At 40.2% G+C, this 19127-nt stretch overlaps 1 protein-coding gene across 4 annotated transcripts in view; it reads left to right on the forward strand.

Annotated features, from left to right (window-relative positions):
* The window catches only part of SATB2 (SATB homeobox 2), a 137521-nt gene that overhangs the window by 21443 nt on the left and 96951 nt on the right, over positions 1-19127 (forward strand). For all 4 annotated transcript variants that reach the window (XM_021555445.4, XM_085585253.1, XM_021555443.3 and 1 more), the window contains one exon: positions 7763-7939. In XM_021555445.4, coding sequence (XP_021411120.1) covers positions 7763-7939 — 177 coding nt within the window. The remainder of the gene's footprint in view (positions 1-7762; positions 7940-19127) is intronic.

Genomic DNA, 19127 nt, shown 5'->3' on the forward strand with positions numbered 1-19127 from the left:
GGAAAAATGTAGCCATAGAGTCTTCACCTTTTTCATTTCAATGGGAATAGTTGGACTTAATTATTTTAAGTGTTTTTTTCCAACCTAACTGATTCTGTGATTCTGTTCCATGGATTGGAAGACTTGTTTGTGATCCTGGTGGACAGCATGGTGCTGGTCCCTGCTGGATTCCTTGCACGCTGTGGGTGCTGCTGCACAGCGGGGCTGAGCTTTCTGCTGGAGGAACCTAGACAGCCCTTTGTGCTGCCTTCTCACTCGGGCTCCCTCAAAGCAGTATTTGGAGCTCTGGGCTATCATTGCTCTCAGTTTTGCTTGTTTAATGAGAGAGGTGGAAGTGCTTTATTCTCCTGTTTAATTGCTCTTGCCTCCTGGCTGCCCCATGTGTGGCTGTCCCTGGGCTAACAGGGTGGCACAAAACCCCAGTGGGGCTGCTCCTGTTCCTGCTCTGTGAACTCAACAGGTGGGACAGATTCAAACTTTGGGCTGAGTTAGTACAGCTGCTTTAGCAAAGGGGATTTCTTACCAGAAACAGCTGATTTGCTTTCACTAAGAAAAGGTCTCATCTCCTGCAAGCAGTGCTTCTGTCCCAGACACGCCGCAGGAGAGGCTGTGCCAGAGGTAAATGCTTCATGTTTTCTATTTCTCATTTCTTGTTTGTTACAGCACACACTCTAAATGTGGCTTTTCTTTTTTTACCAGTTTTTTAGAAATTTAAGCATTATTGAATCAAGTTATGAGTTTCATAATATGTTTCTGTGGTGGGATAGTGGCCTGAAATATTTTGTGTTAAACAGTAAGGCTGTTATTTCAGCTAGGAGAAGGATTCTTTGGGTAGTTAAGCTGTCAGAAGCAGAGGACATCTGCAGAGACGGTAGTGACTTATTTATAAGACTTTCTGAGATCTGGGATAGCTGCAATGGCTGGGAGACTGAAGCCACAGAAAGGACTGGAAGCTGAAGAAAGATGTAAATAATACCTTGTGGTTTGCATTCGCCATTGGCTAAAATATAAAATGTAGAAATGCATTTCCTGCCTACAGATTTATTGAATATGTAAAGCCAGAAAAAATAGCCGAGGAGGAGTAGAAAGATATTGTCCTTAGTTTTGCTTCCTCTGGCCCTCCTAAGAAGAAAAATTCTACAATGTAATATTATTTAACATGGTTTTGTTTCTTTGGCAAACATTGTATTAAAATCATCTGTGGACTGAGTTCTTCTTTACTAAATTGCATCCTGGAACAAATTATTTGCAGCGGGTTTATAAATCCATGAAGAGTAGGAGTTTAACAGCATCACATTACTGCTTATATGCAAAATCAGATATCTTGCATTCTGTCTAGAACACACTGGAGAGCAGAGGATTAGCAGAAAGTAGGGTCCTTGGTTTTAAACAGAGCCTTCTGCTGTAATGAGGTGCTTGATGCTACATAGGATTGCACAGTGGCAAAGGTCTTGGTACAGTCTCCTGTATTTGACATAGCGATTTCCCGCTGGCCGCCTGTCAGTGTGTGCACACGGCTTTCTTCACATGGTTCCGAGTGGTTAGTGCCAAACAACTGCAAAGTCATTCCTTCAGTCCCTGTTAATAAAGATTTACAGTGAAAGAATTCTCAGCTTCTTAATAAGGGTGTTGTAAGCTGGTGCTTGATAAGTAAAAGGCTGGAATACAGTCCATTTACCCAAACCAAGCATTTATTGTAAATAAGTTAAGTGCCAACAACTTATATTCTGTCTGATTTAATTGTATTCGTAATTTATGGTGTAACTTGAAAGTGAGCCTTAATGGACATGCCTAAGGCTTGCTGAAATGAGGGAGCTCTGTCTCTTCCATTTTATCATGGAAATACACTGCCACGGGCTGAACTTCAGATCTGCTTCAAGCCAGATCCTTCTTGAGTGTGAACAGTTGTGTATGTGTGGCCCTGTGGAAATGGTGTGATTGTGCTTGTTTAGCCTGTCCTTGTATCTCCTGCATCTGCAGTCCTCAGCTGGACTCTGCAGGATTTTCTGGACATCTCACATCACCATCAGCTATAGCTGTGCTGTGATCTAAACAGAAGTATTGTTGATATAAAAAAAAAACACCTACCTTTATTTCCAGATACTGTTTGGTGAATTTCCTCTTGAAAAAGCCCCAGCCAACTGGACAAAATACCCTACATTTTGGAGTGCAGTTAATTTTTCTAATTAAGAATTTATCTTCTATTGTTACATTTGATCTTAAAGGTCTTTTCCAACCAAAATCATTCCCTGATTTTATGTTTGTTCAGGTATTCAAGTCTTTAGTAGAAACCTCCTGATTTATTAACATGTTAACTAGATTTTAATTTCTGATAACTTCAGGATTTGCAGTTTACACTGTTTAGAAGATGTGGCACACTGAGGCTTTAAAGCTTCCCTTTTTATTTTCCTTTTTTAAAATGAATTTAATGATGGGGTTAAGTTTTTCAGAAGGGAAATAATGGATTTGTGCTACACTTCAGGTTGCAGGATGGTATCTTTGTGTAGAAATTCAGGTATTTCTGCATAATGAAAGCTGTCAAACTGAATTGACTTCTGCCTTTTCAATCAGAGCTGCAGGATGAGAAAAGGAGAACTGCAAACTGCTCCTGTGCCAATTTCTGCCTTTTAAAGCATTTTTCTCAGTTTAGGTTCTTTTTCAAATTTGTTTAGAAGAAAGGAAAAGACAGGTAAAATACCAAATCTATATATGTAAGGTCAGCTCTATTGCAATGCTGAGATAAATAAATGGACTCTTCTTTCCCCATGACTTCTTAGTTTCTGTTGTAGAGTAAGGGTCTCATCTTAGAAGTCCAGCCAAAGTTGCTTGTACTTCAATGGCTTTTAAGTGTGCGTGGAAATAAGCATTTGTGGATTCTACTCTTGCTATTACCTAGATTTTTTTTTTCTCTGTGGTAGATAGGCCAGCCTAGAGAGTAGCCCTCATTGCAGTCTCTGCTAGGCAAAATGATTGCTACATAAAGTAATGAAGAATTTTCAGTAGTTTATGAATTTTCAAGTAGATGCCTTGGTTTCTGAACTCTAAACCATAGAAATTTGCTTTGTCATTGAGGGAGACTATTCTGCATGTGTGTCTATTCTGTTTAAAACAGAACAAAAAAATAATGAACAAACAAAACCTAAGAAACCCAAAGCACAAACAGCAACAGCAACAAAAACTTTATTTTCCACTTTCTTCACTTGATAAAAATCTCTCCACTACAGAATGATTTCCTTTGGGTTTGACACCACCATTTGATCTCAGTTTTTAATAATTTTGGTGGGTTTCACTCCCAGAAGAAAACATGCTTGTGCTGTGAAGTATTCCCACTAGAAATCTGGGAAGTCTTAAAACCTCATGTTACTCAGGGCAAAGAACTAGCTTCTTTATTAATTCCCTGCTAGACAACCCCTGTACAGTAAATCTTTCCATAACACCACGCTGTTGAAATTAATCAACGTGATGTTTGGAAATTGTTCAAATTAGATAAAATTAAAGAACACATATATGGGACTCAAACTTGTCCTGATGGAAAGAGATTTTACTCTAAAAAGACATGAATTTTATTGGTGCTTTTTCTTTCTAGTTGATCTTCATTTTATTCTTATTAGGATGCACAAGCATCCATGCGCTGCTCCCTTTTTAATGGCTGGAGAAGTGGATGGCTGTAAGAGCTCTCAGCTTTCTGCTCTGCCTGTGATGCTTCTGTGCAAGCAGACCATGCATAGAAGTTAAGTGCAATAATATTATATCTATGACTTAAAAAAGCATGTGCTGAACCAATTATTATTTGCAAATAAACAAAAGAAACAGTGCAGGACTTTTTAATACCGAATTTATTCTCTTCCCTCTAGTTTGTCATTAGAAATCTGCAGCTTTTACTTGGCAGTCTTACAACTGAAAATGCTTCCCAGGAGCTATATGATTGCAGGTTGATAATACTTTTAACTAGCTCTAAGTTTTTTTTTGTAAAAATGGATGCTGTATGCAGCAGACTATCTTGGGTTTTCACTTCTTTAATTAAATACCTATTTCTCTTTTCTTCATTTTTAAATAATTGATTACTCCCCAGTGAAATAAAACTATAGATTAAAATGGGCAAGGAGGAGAAAAATGTGCATTTGGTCTCTTTGATACATATTTATTTTCTTCTTAATTTCTCTGGCCCTTAGAAGAATCGTGGCAAAAAGTGCAAGTATTTACAGAGACTCTCTGTACACTGCAGCTTTTCCATGAAAGCAACAGCAGAGCTTAAATCTCATCTCTGATTTGCTTTAAAAGGTGTATGTTATAGAGGTACCGGTTGCTGCTAACCATTCTCCTCTTCTGGGCAATGGTGGGAACAGTTTTGCACTGCTCTCTTTCATTGGTTAGATGGAATTCTTGCTGTGTATGGATGTCCTTATAAAAGCCTTTCTGTAGATCTTGGTTTATGCTCCCCTGACATTTTATGCAGATGCCATCTATATGGGGTCAAAGCTCTGCGGGAAGCATGAAAGAGCCGTTCATGAGTCAGTTACGTTAATCAAAATCGAGGAGTAAAAAGCCTTTAGAATGATTTGCAACTGCTGGTACTGTTTTGTGTGCATACTAGCATTGCGTTTGTCCTTTAAGGAAACAAACTCTTTCCTTTCTAGCCCTGGGAAAACTCCTTGTTTTCTCGCTGTGCAAAGCAGTGCCGTGTGTCGTGCACCGTGAGCGGTGCAGCATCGCTGCCTGCAGCCTCTCTCTAAAGCCGGGCGAGCGGGTGCGCTTCAGTTCAGTGCCGGGGGACCTCAGCCTGCGTGTGCACAGGCGAGGGAGGATGACAGGGATTCTGGCTGATGGCTCGTTAGGGAAAGAGCTGAGGAGTTCCAGGATTTATGAGTAAGGCTGGCTTGCACTGCAGTAGCATGTGAGACTATTATGGATGCTTGGTCTCCAGCTCGCTGAGTACTGCTCCAAGTTCTTCAGCTGGAATGACAGTGAGTAGTGACTAACTTGTATTGCTCTTCTCTAAGGGCCCTGTAGCGAGCTGGAGGTGTAATATATACATGTAGGAGCCAGCCATGGTGTTTATCAGCATGTAAAGAGCATGTTGGTGTCTGCAGAAGTTTTTCCTTTCGATTCCTATGTACTGAAATATATTTCTTTTCAGATAACATTAAGAAACGGAGACGTTTGAGGTAGTAAGTTTGTTGGAGATACAACTCTCTCATGTGAAATAGAGAGCAAAGCAGTTGAAACTTCCTTGGAGTGAGATTGGCTTGGAAATAAGTTTGATTACTGTTGCTTTTTATTTTTAAAATCAGTATGAAGGTTCCAGGTGATATAGTGAGAGGCATGAGAATGGGTCAGTATCAGATCACATCAGACAGATGTGGTAACCTGCCCTTTGCTCTCTGTTTTTAAGGTACTAATAGCAGCTTATCATCAGTTACTCTGGGTCACTGAGTTCAGAGGTGTTTTTCCAAAAGCTATTTCTTCAGCAGGGATCCTGCAAACATAGGCTTGCAGGAAGGGGCAGGAAAGTCATCATGGGTGGAGTTGTGTGGGGTCCTTTGTGCTATCCATAAAGTAATATAAGGTATGGCATCTGTTCTAGCATTTGAGATCCTGTTTGTACTTGGACAGTAAAGGATGAGTGCAGAGAGTAGGTGCTTCTCCTGTGCTGAAAAGGAGAGACTGTTGTATGACAAGGAAAGCATCCAGCAGGAGCAGAAAAGACAGTGTGACATCCCTCTCATCAGTTTGCTTCACCACCTTTTCTGTCTTGCCAAAATGTAATTTACACAACTGATATTACAGCCTCAGCATTTGGCCAATTATCTTAATCTTTTGCTAAGACATTAATAGCCCCATCAAAAGTGATGTGACAGCCTGTATGCTCGACAGGATTGGAAGTTTGTCACTTAAGGAGACTTATTTTTGTTTTAACTAGTTAAATGGTGTATGGACAAATAGAATTCAAATTTTAACCTTTGATAGGAAAAGAAATTTTGTTACTTATTTCAGAGGAACATGATCACCCATGTGCTGTCTCTTCACAGAAGCACCTAGAGATTTTTTTTTTTTCACTGAGTTTTTTTTAGCACTATGTGTTAGAATTTGGCTGTTTGAACTTGCAAAATGCATCAGTTTAACCCAGAATCAAGCAGTGAAGAGGGAGCAGTATCAATGTGATGCTGTAACCTTCTTTCATGTTACTTTGAGGTGTGTTTTAAAACAAAGAACTGAAACACATCAAGTGGATATTGTAGTGTGTAGCGTGTGCAGTTAGAATGTCAAATTGAGAGCCACTCTGTGCTAGATAAGTCACTAAATGAGAATTGTGTATCTAAAATATATTTTAAAGTAGATCTAGTTTCTCGAAATTCAAGACAAGGAGTATTTAAGTTCCTTAGCAGATACTGTTATGACTGTATTTATTCCAGGGCAGAGTGACTCCCCTGAAGGAATATACAGCTATTGGTTCATAGATACTAGGTTTTGAAGCTACTGACAGTAGCTCAAAAATATTTAATAGACTTTGTGAAGGAGAACTGAAATGTGGCTTTTTCTTCTTTGTCCCTTAAAGAAGTGTCTGGTCCAGGAATACATGATTTGTATCTGAAATTCATAAATACACTCATATATTTTTTCTAGTTATTGTCCACTGGTTATATTTCATTCTGAAGAAGAGGATTTAGATGTGAACTTGCTGGTAACATTATGAGCCTTAGATGGCACATTTGGAAAACTGCTTTAGGCTGAGATTGCTCTCTGCACCAATATTTTCTCGTTTACCTAGGGACTAACAAGTGATATGTAACCATGTAAAAAATGTCTGTGACTAGAGGTAGACTGGCCTATAGCAGGTGGTGGAAATGGCCATGCAGTTCTGTAGGTTTTCAGTCTGTTCCCTCTTCCTTCTGGGAATGCACTGTGGGGCTTTCTGCAAATTGGCACATTTCTCTACTGCCTGTAGTTTTGAATCCCTTAAAGTTCATGCCTTACAATTTATCTAATGCCATAGATAACTTGATCCTGCAACCACAAAAGTAGATTTGCAATAAAACACAACAAAATTGAATCCAGACCACCCCCTGGGTTTTTCACTTCTGTGGTTCCTCCTCATCCTTGATTCTTTTTCCAAAAGAGTTGTTCTCACATTCCTCATGGGTGCAGCAGAAAGACAGCCTTTGGTCTCTCTGGGTGTCTGAGTGACCATCAGCTGCCAACACAAGATTATAATTTTCAACAAAATAAATCCAAAAGTATTTTCCTTGCACAGTGAGAAGACTGGCCATGGTCTGAAAACGCACAAATATCCCAGGCCCCCCCAAAGGGACCAGCCTCTGCTGATTTCTCCATATGCTCACTGTGTAGAGAAAAACAGAAATAGCATTTGTGGGTCAGGTTTTCATATGGCTGAACGTGGAGAACTTACCTGAAAGAAATAGAGACATTCATGGAACTGCAGAAAACTTCGGCAGTGTTGAAAAAGTCTTATTAGTAAGTCTTGTTCATCTTTGTGCTGGCTATGATTCTGTTCCTGAACTGTATTCTCTAGAGCTTTTAGTGTGGTTTTTAAATGAGTGAAATGATGAGACTTCAGTATTTTCCTTGGAAAGAAAACAAAAGTTATCCTACAAGGAAGAAAGGCAGATTTCCACTTATGATGAGTCTTCTAGGAGGTGTGTTAATTTATAAGTTTAATTAGACATGTATGACACAGTTTATGTTCCTCTTATTGATGCTTTGTTGATTTTTTTTTTTTTTTTTGGTGTTTTTTTCCATGTAGGTTTGATGATTCCAGTCTTTTGTGTGGTGGAGCAGTCAGACGCCTCTCTTGAATACGATAATCGAGAAGAGCATGCCGAGTTCGTTCTGGTTCGCAAAGATGTGCTCTTTAGCCAGCTGGTGGAGACAGCGCTCCTGGCTCTGGGGTATTCCCACAGTTCTGCAGCTCAGGCACAAGGTATTCAATAGTTTTTTCCCACTTCTCTGCACTGCAGAAGACAGCACCTGAGGTTGTTTGATGTAAGGAAAAAGTTAGAAAATTGGTAGCAAATCTTGGAAGTGTTTATATCAGTTGTGTTAATTGCTTAATCCTAAACTAGGTGTATAATAAGCCCTACATTTTTAGCCTGTCTAGAAAGCATTATCTAGATCTTGCTGAAGTGTGAAATCTGTTGATAATGATCAGTCAGGATATTCATGACACACTTGTTCTGCACCACGAGGCAGGTTACTGCTTCCAGGAAGTCAGCTCAGAAGATAGAACCTTTAGGTGTACAGCCAGCTGGTATCTAGTATTTCTCTTTGTATCAGGGTATTACTATATGACACGTGAAAATACCATGCAAGCTGCTGCTATTGTAAAGGTAACAAAGAGAGGCTTGATTTCTGATTCTAATATTTATACTTTTTTAAAGGTGACAGTGGATTGGAGGGTGAATATACTGCATTTCTAATGACACTGCTACTCGTACAGACTACTAGGGCAAACTGCTAGTACATTAATTTTTTCTGTTTTTATGAAGGAATGTAAAACAATAGGTTATTTACAGAAAGTTTTCTATAAGAATGTAAACTTAGAGCTTTAGAAAATCTTAAAACTTAGGGCGACATCAGGGCGGTTTTGAACAGCATATTGTAGTCTTTCATTTTTTAAATTATGCATTGTAGATAATGGTTTCATATATATGCATGCTGTCTTTATGGCAATTTGTTGTAGGACTAAATGTGCAAGCTGATTTCTGTTTTCACTTACCTAGTATATTGCTGCAAAACCCTTTGTAAAGCACTGTAGTCCCTTCCACTCAGAGATTATTCTTTGTTAGCAGCAAAATCTTAAAATAAACAAAGCTTTCCTCTCTCTACCCAAAATATAAGCTTAAAAAAACCGAAACCTAACATTGTAATGTTGAGCGAGATGGGCAGGAGGTGGTGGGTTGGGAAAAATCTTTCCAGAATGAACTTCAAATTTCAAGAGGCTTTATAATACCAAACAAGTTATTTCAGTGCTTATTCTTTTGGATGAGAAGCCTGTAAGTTTGTTTTCTCTCCATATCACCAATAAAACCCGTGCACATTTAGAGTAGTTTAAAAGCAATTTGCCTGGGGATTTGCATTTTCTCTGTTGATTTGAGTTGCTTTATAGTTAGGTGTTTGGACATGGGAACAGAAGGAGCAATGCTGGTATTGAATCCAGGAGTTCCAGGCAGTGGTTAATCGCATGGGCTCCTTGTGCAAACTTGTGTCCAAGCAGGGTGATAATGATTCATTTCCTCTGTCAGACTCTGGTCTGTGAGAGAGGCTCAGGTTCTTCATATAGGCAGAGTTTATGTGCATGTGTTTATTTACACAATATGGTAGTAAAAGCCCTGCAAGAAGGTAGTTGTTTTTGTTTTAATATGAAATGCTTTGTGTCATCTTAGGAACTCTTTTTTCCTGAATGTAGAAGGTAATCATATCCCACTGTTTCCATCCTGGTGAGCCAGCTTTCTGTTTGACAGCACTATCCATCTCAGTTAACACAGTTGCTCAATGTGTTGCGAGCTAGCATGTGGAACATGCTGCATTAGGTGGCCAAGATTTGATTCTTGGCACTTCCGAAGGGGAACGGGCTTTGCAGAAAACCTGCTCCAGGGGGGCCATGTCATCCAGTGCAGTGACCCACACAGGCTGAGCATCTCACCTGGGGGAACCTTACTTTTGTGGCATCACTCTGTTGTGAGAATAGAGGGAAGGAGACAGATTGACTCATGAAGCAAATTAGTCACTGTGCAGGGAGGAAATGGCCACTGCGTTTTTGGGCTTTAACAATGAGCAGGTTCAGATGCTGGTCTGTCGCTTGGTGTGCTGCTTGAATAACTCCACTAGAAAATAGAAGCTGAATCTCTAATTATTGCAATTAGTCTAAAAGAAAAAACTAAGGTATTTTCATCTTAAAGGCAGCTATTACATTCCTCTAACATCACATGGTATAATATTTAGAATGACAGAAAATACCTTAAACATCCATCAGCTAACAAATCTCTTGGTAGGGTTATTTACATTCAAACTGAAGGGTCAGTCCACCATTATCTTTTAGACATCTTCAACAAATATATGCTGATCTTGAGATATGAAGCTGAAGTATGCAGCGTGTTCTGCATTATCTTGCCTCTGTGCTAGCTGTCTGTAAGCTGAGGGGTGAGGTACAGGTGGAGACAGCCAATTGATTTGAGATTGTTCTGTTTAATGCAAAAATTTATAGACTGTAGGACCCTAATTTGTTAACTAGAGTTGACAGAAGCATGCTACTAAATTGCTAGTATAAGGATTTATTTGGGCCCACAACTTTCTGATATTAAAAAGGTGGGAAAGATAAAGCTATTTAGTTTATTCATTATGGCTGTAGGACAAATCTGCTTCTGTTCTAGTGCTTGAAATTGATTTCTGTTAGCAAAACATATTAATAAACAGTCACTTAGCTCTTTTTATGGTCAGCTGAATTACAGGATCTGCATGGGAGGTTGAAGGTCCCGCAGGTGCATTTTTCAAAATGCTCTGAGCATCATGCTCTGCAAAACAGTGATATGAGTAGGTGTCTCCATGTCCTCCAGGGACAAAGTAAGTGAGTTTGTCAAAGTTTTGGTATTTTGGTAAAAGCTGTCTAAGCTGTAACTTAGCCTGTAACAGTTATCACCTTTTGAGTTGTTTCAATTTGGCTGGATGACGAGGGTAATTCACTTCATCCTGCATGAAGCATCTTGTCTTTGCCTGTTCTTTTTAGAATAGGGACTTCTGTGGCAGATAGAAGAGCTGTGGCAGAAGAGAGAATTGCTGTAGGATTTCACTCTGCCTTTGCTGCAGCTCCCCTCCCCATGGCAGCCCTTCAGAGCTGCCGAGGCTCAAGTTGGCGTGTGCCTTGTGTGCGGGACCCTGCCTTGAGCTTCCCAGCTGTACAGCAGCACAGCAAAGCCTGGCTGGCAGAAAGGAGACATGGCACAGAGTGGTAGGTGGTATGTGTCTCCCTGAGGGGGCTGTGTGTCTGGAGAGGCCCTGCTGTAGGGCTGCCAGCCTGGGCTGCAGCTTGGAGCTGCGGAACTCCCCAAGGAGTGATGCTGCGTCTGAACATTTGAGCTGTAACACACACACACACAGTGGTCACCTGGCCTGAGCCTCGTGTACTGGCTTGTGGTCACTTGGCTTATTATGGATCATTTTTGTTCCTGGTTGCTTGGTAAATTGGTAAGTCTTAGTACAAACAGTGTTGGGACAAAAATATATCAGGGGGTATATATGAAGGTGGCCCCATTCCTCCCTGGAAGAAGCTCTTTATTCCCACACAGTTTGGGCAGAACACATTTATTCCACAAACAGCTGTTTGTGATTTCTTGTTGATGGTGGTGGGAGCAGAGACTTTTTCCAGCGAGTGCTGCCCTCGTGAAACTTCCCTTTTCTGACAGGAGCTGTGAAATGTCTTCTGGAACAGCATGGGAATTTGTTAACAGCTTGGCACTGGTGTGAAAGTTGGTGGTGTAAATGGCAACAGAGGTTTAATAAACATTTATGTATTTTTCTTTCATCACTCGAGTCTACACCTGACAGTAGGGAACCTGCTACATGTGCCTTTTAGAGAGGAAAAGAGTCATGTTTTAAAGGGACACCTGTTCTATATGCAGCTTAATAAAGTTTATGTGCCCTGATGAAAATTTTTTTCTTTTGGGTGAGGTATTCTACCAGGGCTATGTAAGAGAAGGCAACTGGTAGGAGGTACATAGAATACACAGTGCTGAGTGCTGGGACCAAAGTAGTATGAAAGTAGCTGAAATTTGATGTACCCTTTGTGCTCTCCTGTGGCTTTGGGACCTGCTGTGAAAGCTGATTCCCTCCTCTGTGGGGTGGAAGAACAACAGTGTTAGTTTGATGCATTTAGTATCTACTTTCTTAGAATCCACGTGAAAAAGAAAACAGTGTGATTTCCTGTGGATATGTGTTTTTTCTTTTGACAGGTTCCTTGTTAGCTCTTGTGAGTTTGTACATGGAACTGATGTGCTTTGTCTGCAGAAGTTAGCAGAGATGAATGGGTAATTGAAATGGAGTTTGCCTTCTCTTGTCAGGTACTTGAGCTCGGTGTGTTGGCCAGGGCAGTGTGGAGTGCCTGCCCTGACTGCTCTCTGGGGCAGCTTTAGTCAGGCACTGGCAGGATGGTTTGCTTGGGTTAGCTTGTGTGTGGCCATGGCAAGGAAAGGGGTGTACAGAAGAGTGAAATTGTCCTCAGATGTCAAGCTGAACAGGAGGAGGAGTGAGAAAACAGCGGAGGGAACTTAACACAGAGCAAGAGATCCTTCCCATCCTTGTCACTGTAGACAGCTATTGTCAAGCTCTGGTTCTTAAGCAATTCATTACCTTGAGCAGACCAATGCAAAAGAGGCAGTGCCTTGCATTTATGCCTCAGAGACCTCTCTTCTTGTGCCCAGTTTCTTCTAATGCTGTCTATAGACTGGAGAGGGGGGAAGACTTGTGCTTGCATAGAGCTGTGTGTGGGTGATTAGAGTGGAAGGCTGAAAGGAGAGGTTGGCAGTGGTCAGTGGGGAAGGTGTAGTACAAGAGCAAGAAAGGAAGAAAATTTTAAGTATCATACCTTGCCATGTGGAGTTGCAATAGCTAGATTCAGAGGTGAGTGATGCTCTCTGAGGATTGTGGCTTAGTGAACAGAGATCAGATATCTCAGCCCTGGTCAGCCTTACATCACTGGAGTGGAAAAGAGGAGAATTCTGTTGGGCCGTGCCCGGCCAGAGTAGCTGACATCCAGAGGTACCTCAGGACCTATTCCAGTCCTGCTTCAGCTGCCTGATTGTGAAGCTCTGATATTGCTTGCAGTCACAGGTCTGCTTGGCTTTGGTGCTTCTACAGAGAAATGTGTTCTGGAGCACTGATGGAGCTGTCTTTGCAGTCAGCTGCAGTAGGAGAGAAAGGGTGCTCTCCTGACTGTGTAGGAAGGAAACTAAAGCACAGACATGTTAAGAACTCTCCTCTGGATTGATAGTGCACATGGCTGGGGCAGGAAATAACCCAGACTGCAAGTGTGTTCGTTTCCTTCAAGAGTTTAAATGCGTGTGCTCAGCCCTGCTCTTTGCTGTCAATTGGAGGCCCCTTGCACTTGTGGCCTGCTTTTTAGTATTACTTCAAAGCACAGACCAGCTCTGTGTCACACGGTGTTCTTCAGCGAATCATTCCAAGCCCCAGGCTGCTGTGTGTAAGAATGTGGCAGCCCGAGTGCTGTGCTCCTTCACTCAGGCTAGCCTTTGTGAGGGCAGCATGACCATCTTGCCCCTTATGGGATTATAACCATGTGTACAAATATTTGAAGGGTGTAAATACCAATGAGAGAATGGATTTGCCTAAGCTGGTACAAGAGGGTAGGGCTCTGAGGCAATTGGAAGGACCTGAGCAGATGATTAGTAGGGAAAGATCCTCTGAAATACCCCCATCTGCACTGTCTCCAGAAGTGCAATAGCTTCCAGCTGAATGTCAGGTAAAGGGGAACATACCAGCTGGAGGCTGTATTGAACACACATGCACAAGCTGGTTTTATATTTCTGTATCAAGAAAGGTGCAGTAAAAGTGTGGCAAAACCCTGCTGAACTGTGCTTGATGTGTACAGCCAAGTTTGCTGTAGCTGGGAAGATCAGATATGCTATTTTCTACACAAGTGCAAGGTAGCAGTATGGGGAAAAAATGAGAGGAAACCTGAGTTCAGATTTCTTATGTGAGTAATGTGCAATAAATTACGAGGCTACTATAATCTGGGATTTTCTGACCCCTCAGCCCACTGTCAGTCATGTCTGTGTCATGGCTCCCTATTCAAGTGATCAAAGATTTTCTAGTGAGAAGAGTTTAATAAATAGGAGAGACATTGGGGATATAATATCTTAAATAACAAGATGATACAGTGATCAACCAGCTAAATATTGGGTCACTTCCTGACTGTCACTCCTTGCTGCCACTTTTTACCTTTACTTTATAATAGAGACAGCATGTTGGTCTCACCTAACACAGTTGTCAATCTATAGAAAGCTGCTGTATTTCTCTGAGCTCAAACTCTTTAGACATGGACTATTCTCACCCTGCTAAACCAGTATGATTTAAAACAAAACACCCCAAAACAAATGAAAGAAACTCACCCAATGCTCTTCATACTTCTTTTCATCAGTTCACTTTTACACCATCTCTAACAGCTCCCTACCTTTAGTAATCCCCTTTGTCCCTCTTGCCTCTACTGGGGATATTTATAATGGGTAAACTCTTCTTTCTTTTCTCCAGTTTTGCAGGTGGCATTATAAAAGGCCAAAATCAAATAATTTAACAGTAATATTTGTGAGGGGTACAGCTCATACTAACATCTTGCAGTAAACTGCTGTGCAAAATGACAATTTGTCTGAGATTGCTAAGTAGACTGGATTTCTTGCAGTGATTGATACTCAGCCATCCAGATCAAAGTTTTCCTTGTATAAAGCTGCTCCTTCTTGAACTGTTCATTGCTTGAGTTGTATTCTTTGTCTTTTCCCTGATGTTTGTCAAAAGAGGGCTTCTCAAATATTTATTTCTCTTCCTATATACATCATTTACCAGCAAATCGCTGTTTTGCCTACCCTACAAAACTTCATGACAACTGTAAGTGAAATTCAATTAGCTGGAACTATGAGACAAAGTCACATTTTAATGAGAATATTGAAAACCTCTTCATTCTTTGTGGGTTTTGATAGACATTTCTGTGCATAATGGACACAGGGATTGAAAGACACTGTTGTTAACGATTCAGCATCTCATGCCATTTCAATTAAAGCCCTAGAATTCTCTTTGAGAGTTCCTCAGAACTCTTAAGAAATCTTACGCTAAAAAAAAAAGAAGGAACAAAGATTGAGACTCCTTGTATTTGTAGGCTTTGCTAAAATTAGTGTTGCATTTTTTATGGAAAATGTGACATATAAAGAAATGTTAGAATGTCATATTCAATTTATGTATCTATAAATATATTTTAAGTTTTACTTTGGTTTATATATATGAACACATATATGATATAATTTAGTATACACACATTTTATACAGATACATGCATGCAAATACATATTTATATAAAAGTATAAGATATATGTGGAAGCAAAAGCTCAGAAATAATGAATTAATCTCAGATTACTTGTCATCCTTATTCTCCATTTGTGCTGTTATTTTAAATAACCTCATTATCCAAACAGCATAATCTCCAGTGAGCACTTGAGTTTTTGATAATCTCTCTTTGAAGGTTCTTAACGTCTGACTACTGGTCAGGAAATGTCTGTCTTTCCTTTTCTTCCCTGCCACCCCCCTCCAAATTGGTGTACAAAAGTTAGCGTGTGGTATTGGCATTCTGATCCCAATATATTATTTACAGGATTCTTGAGATGGAACAAAACCTTCTACAAATAATAATTAATTTTTCTAGATGGCAAACATCTGGGTAGTATAAGTAAATGGGTAATTTATTAGTGTTTGAACAGCTTAAAGGAGGGTATGTAAAGGTAGTCCTGAACAGCTCAGCACTTCTGACGCTGCTTTCCGTCTCATTTGCGGTCTGTGACTGAGCGCAGCAGGCTCGTAAGCAGGGGAGAGGGTGGGGGAAAGGAGGGAGCAGAGTGGACACAATGGGCTTTGGTTGTTGCAGTCAGACACCCTTTCATCCCGCTCTGAGATCCCACATACCTGCAAAGGGACTTTGCTGTTGGGAGCTTTGGGGCACATCATGTTTTGGTGACAGCTGCGTGGGTTCCAGTGAACCTGTTGCAGTGCTGTGTGTGTCATTTGTTTGTTCCATGGTGACAGTGGATCAAACTCTACTGTGCTCTGGGAAGAAATCATTAAACCTTTTGTTCTTGCCTCCGTCTCTGTTTCTGAGCAATATTGCTCAGGCTGTAACAGCGAATCAGTGCTTTAGTTTGGTGAGGGCCACGTTCTTTAATACTTTCCATTCACTGTGTGTTGCAGGCTGTGTGCAAAAAGGTAACACTGCAGGACAGAGGTTCATTGAATCTTTGTACTCTTCAGGGAAAGGTTTGCCTGTACTCTGCCAGTGTTACAAACCAGTGAAGAAATGCTGGGGAAATGGAGCCACAGGCTTTTTTGTGTCACAGCAACCATTACAGTAGTTTGGGGTGAAATGAAAATCAAGTTCACTCTGAAAGGCCTGTGTGTACTTGATTAAAAACTTATACTAGTATAGAATAAATTTAGATTTTTTCCTATTTCCCTTCTCAACCACTCAGCTAAAAACCCATCCTCTTCTAGTCTGAGAAACACTGGTGGTTTTGAATAAAACTGAGAAATAGTCTTTATTAGTTTTAATTAAAAATAAAATTTTGTTGTCTCTTTTTTTTTATTTCTTCATGCATCTGATAATGAAGCAATGCTCTGTTTAAAAGTGGAAATAAATTAGGTTAGGCTAGGTCTTCCCATGTCCAGAGAAGGAAAATGAGGTGCAGTTAACAGCCTGTTAGCTAACAAGCTAAATATTTAAACATTCAGTAGGATGAGAAAAGCTTGGTGCTGGTTAACATGTTAGAGTAGCTCTTTTTTTTTCCTTCCTTCCTTGTTTTTTCTCTTTTCTTTTTTAGATTTTTAAAAATACTCTTATCTACTGAATTTTTTTTCCATCCCCTCCTCTAGCTAAAGGAAGCAGCATTTTAACCCACTGGCATGAAGAGTTTGCTTTTTTGTTCCAGCTGCAGATTGCCCTGCCCTTCTGCCTTCCCCACAGGCACACAAAACCGAGCCCACCCCCAGCTACTTCCTTCTTTAACCTAACAGAGGTAGGGCACATCCCTTAGATTGGCTTCTGCTTATTTAGAAGAAAACCCCACCTTTCAAAATCCCTGGTTTGCCCTGGGTGTAGGTTCCCTGTGCAGCACTTACACTGGCTGTGCTGCTGGAGAGAAAACAGAGCACTTTCTGCCAGCTGCTCTGTCTGAAGTCCATTTATCATCAGTGTCCCGTTCTGAATCTTGCTGCTCGTGTTTGGGGGAATTGCTTTGGGCATGTGGAGAGCAAAGGTGCTTGGCTCCAGGGAACCTTATGGTGTAAAGCAATACTTATCAGTCCCCTTTAACCATGAAGACAAATTAAGTATGAAAACCATTTTGTTTTTAAACTGAAAACCTAACAAAGTAGGTGTAGAAAATCTGAGGGGCATAAACAGAAAGTGTTTCCTGGTTTAAAAGGGCAAAAGAGAGGCCATCACACTGACCCCCTGTTCGGTGTCCTTTGTTTCTTCAGGAGAGATCCTCCTGACAGTGACAGCAAAGGATCAATTCAGATGATTTCTTACTGCTGTTCATGAGCATTGTGGAAAGGACCTGGCCTTAATCCTCCTGGTCCTTACTGGAATATAAATGAAGCTGTCAGTCAGCAGCTGTGTTTGATGTTTGGGTCCTTTCATACGGGTTGGATTTTACAAGGGCAATCTGCCCTCCTGCATTCTTTGTCATCGGGGGTCTGCAGCAGATTAAATGGCTACATTTAATGGAATGGGAAAGGATGAGCTAAAGACAATGCTATTAGTAACCTCCTTTTACCTACTATCCTGCTCACTGGAAACCCACTCTGAGAGTACTGATGAAGGTTCAAATTCAAGCTGTGTCTGAGGGAAGTGGGTGTGTGTACTCTTCTCCCATCCACTGAGCTACCTGGTTGTTCAGGATACATACACGTATCTTCCCTTACTGGTGGAGGGCTTGTGGAGGATTGCTCATACTCTTATCTTTTGGCCAGTAAACACCTTTGATTTATCCAGACAATTTAAAGTAATATATGTTTATACAGGTGTGATTAAAAAAAAGGCATTGCATGAGGTTAGATGAGATGAGGTTGGGGCATTTTTCACTGTGTATTTATGGGCAATTTTACTTTCAACCTTATTCCAAATGAAGAATAATTCTTCTAGAATGAAGTAAATGTCAATAAAGCTAGAATAACCCTGGGATCTGGGGTATGTATTTTATTCTGTTTTTACTTCCCATACTGTTTTCTATGTATAGCACCTTTGTCTTTACCTGGCTGTTTCAAAGTTACCAACAAAGAGTTAAATTCAAACAAGCTAGAGGGAGGATGCATGTGCCAGTCAGGATTCGCAGCTAAATTGCTTTCATACTTTGTTTTTATAATATATTTACTGCTTAGCCACATTTTGGCCTTTTTCCTTTTTCTAACAAAAATCATTATGTGGTGTAGCTAGTAGATAATTCCTACTTTTACAGAGACAACACCATGTTAAAAATGTCCCTTGGCATAGGGATTGTTAACTGATGGCAATTTGTCTGCCTTTCTGAGTATGTTTTTCTTCAGTACCAGCTATAGAATCTATGAAATAATCTGTGGGGGAAAATGTGTTTATCTTGTGTTGAAACTGAGGCTGGACCAAATGCTTGAGGAAAAAATTCTATCAAATAATGAGCTATAGATAATACTGTATTTTTTCAAGATCCTAGGAGGAGATGCTTAGGCAGTATTATGTGGCAGTCAGCATAAGAAGGTTGGTATTTCATGAAATGCTACCATAGAACATGCTTCAAATGTGTATCATGTATATAGATAAGATCAATTACATATTTTAAGTGTTGGTGGTGCGTCTAAAAGCTGCATGCATTACAAACATAAGTTTTCTTTTCTGTGGCATAATCGTGGAGAATAAGTCTTACTTTTCTCAGTCTGAAAGCTGTATGTGTTTGAATAATAAAATGAAGAGTGGTAGTTTGTTCGTAATATTAATAGAGATTTATTAATATTTTATTGTCCTTTCAAATAAAGGACTACACGTTACTAGGGTTCTTTTAGGGGGTGAGGTTGTTTACTTTTTTGATATATGTATTAAAAGAGCTGAGCAACACCATATATTTGCATTTTCTGATCACTAAAAATCCTCCCTACCATAAATGCATGTTGAAATTGAGAACCTAATTAAAAGATTAACAGCATGTACAGTAACTTACCAAAAAGGCATGTGTTAATTTGTTAAAACACCAAAGATCTTTATGCTTTCTTTTTTGATGCTATCAAAATATTTTCCGTGGAACTGGTTGAACCTGGTCTCTTCATTATAAATTCTTCTGCAGAGTAAGACAACTTAATTTCATATCTAATTGCAT

The sequence above is a fragment of the Lonchura striata genome, chromosome 7 (genome assembly GCF_050655825.1).
Source record: "Lonchura striata isolate lonStrDom1 chromosome 7, ASM5065582v1, whole genome shotgun sequence".
In the NCBI taxonomy this organism is placed as follows: domain Eukaryota; kingdom Metazoa; phylum Chordata; class Aves; order Passeriformes; family Estrildidae; genus Lonchura; species Lonchura striata.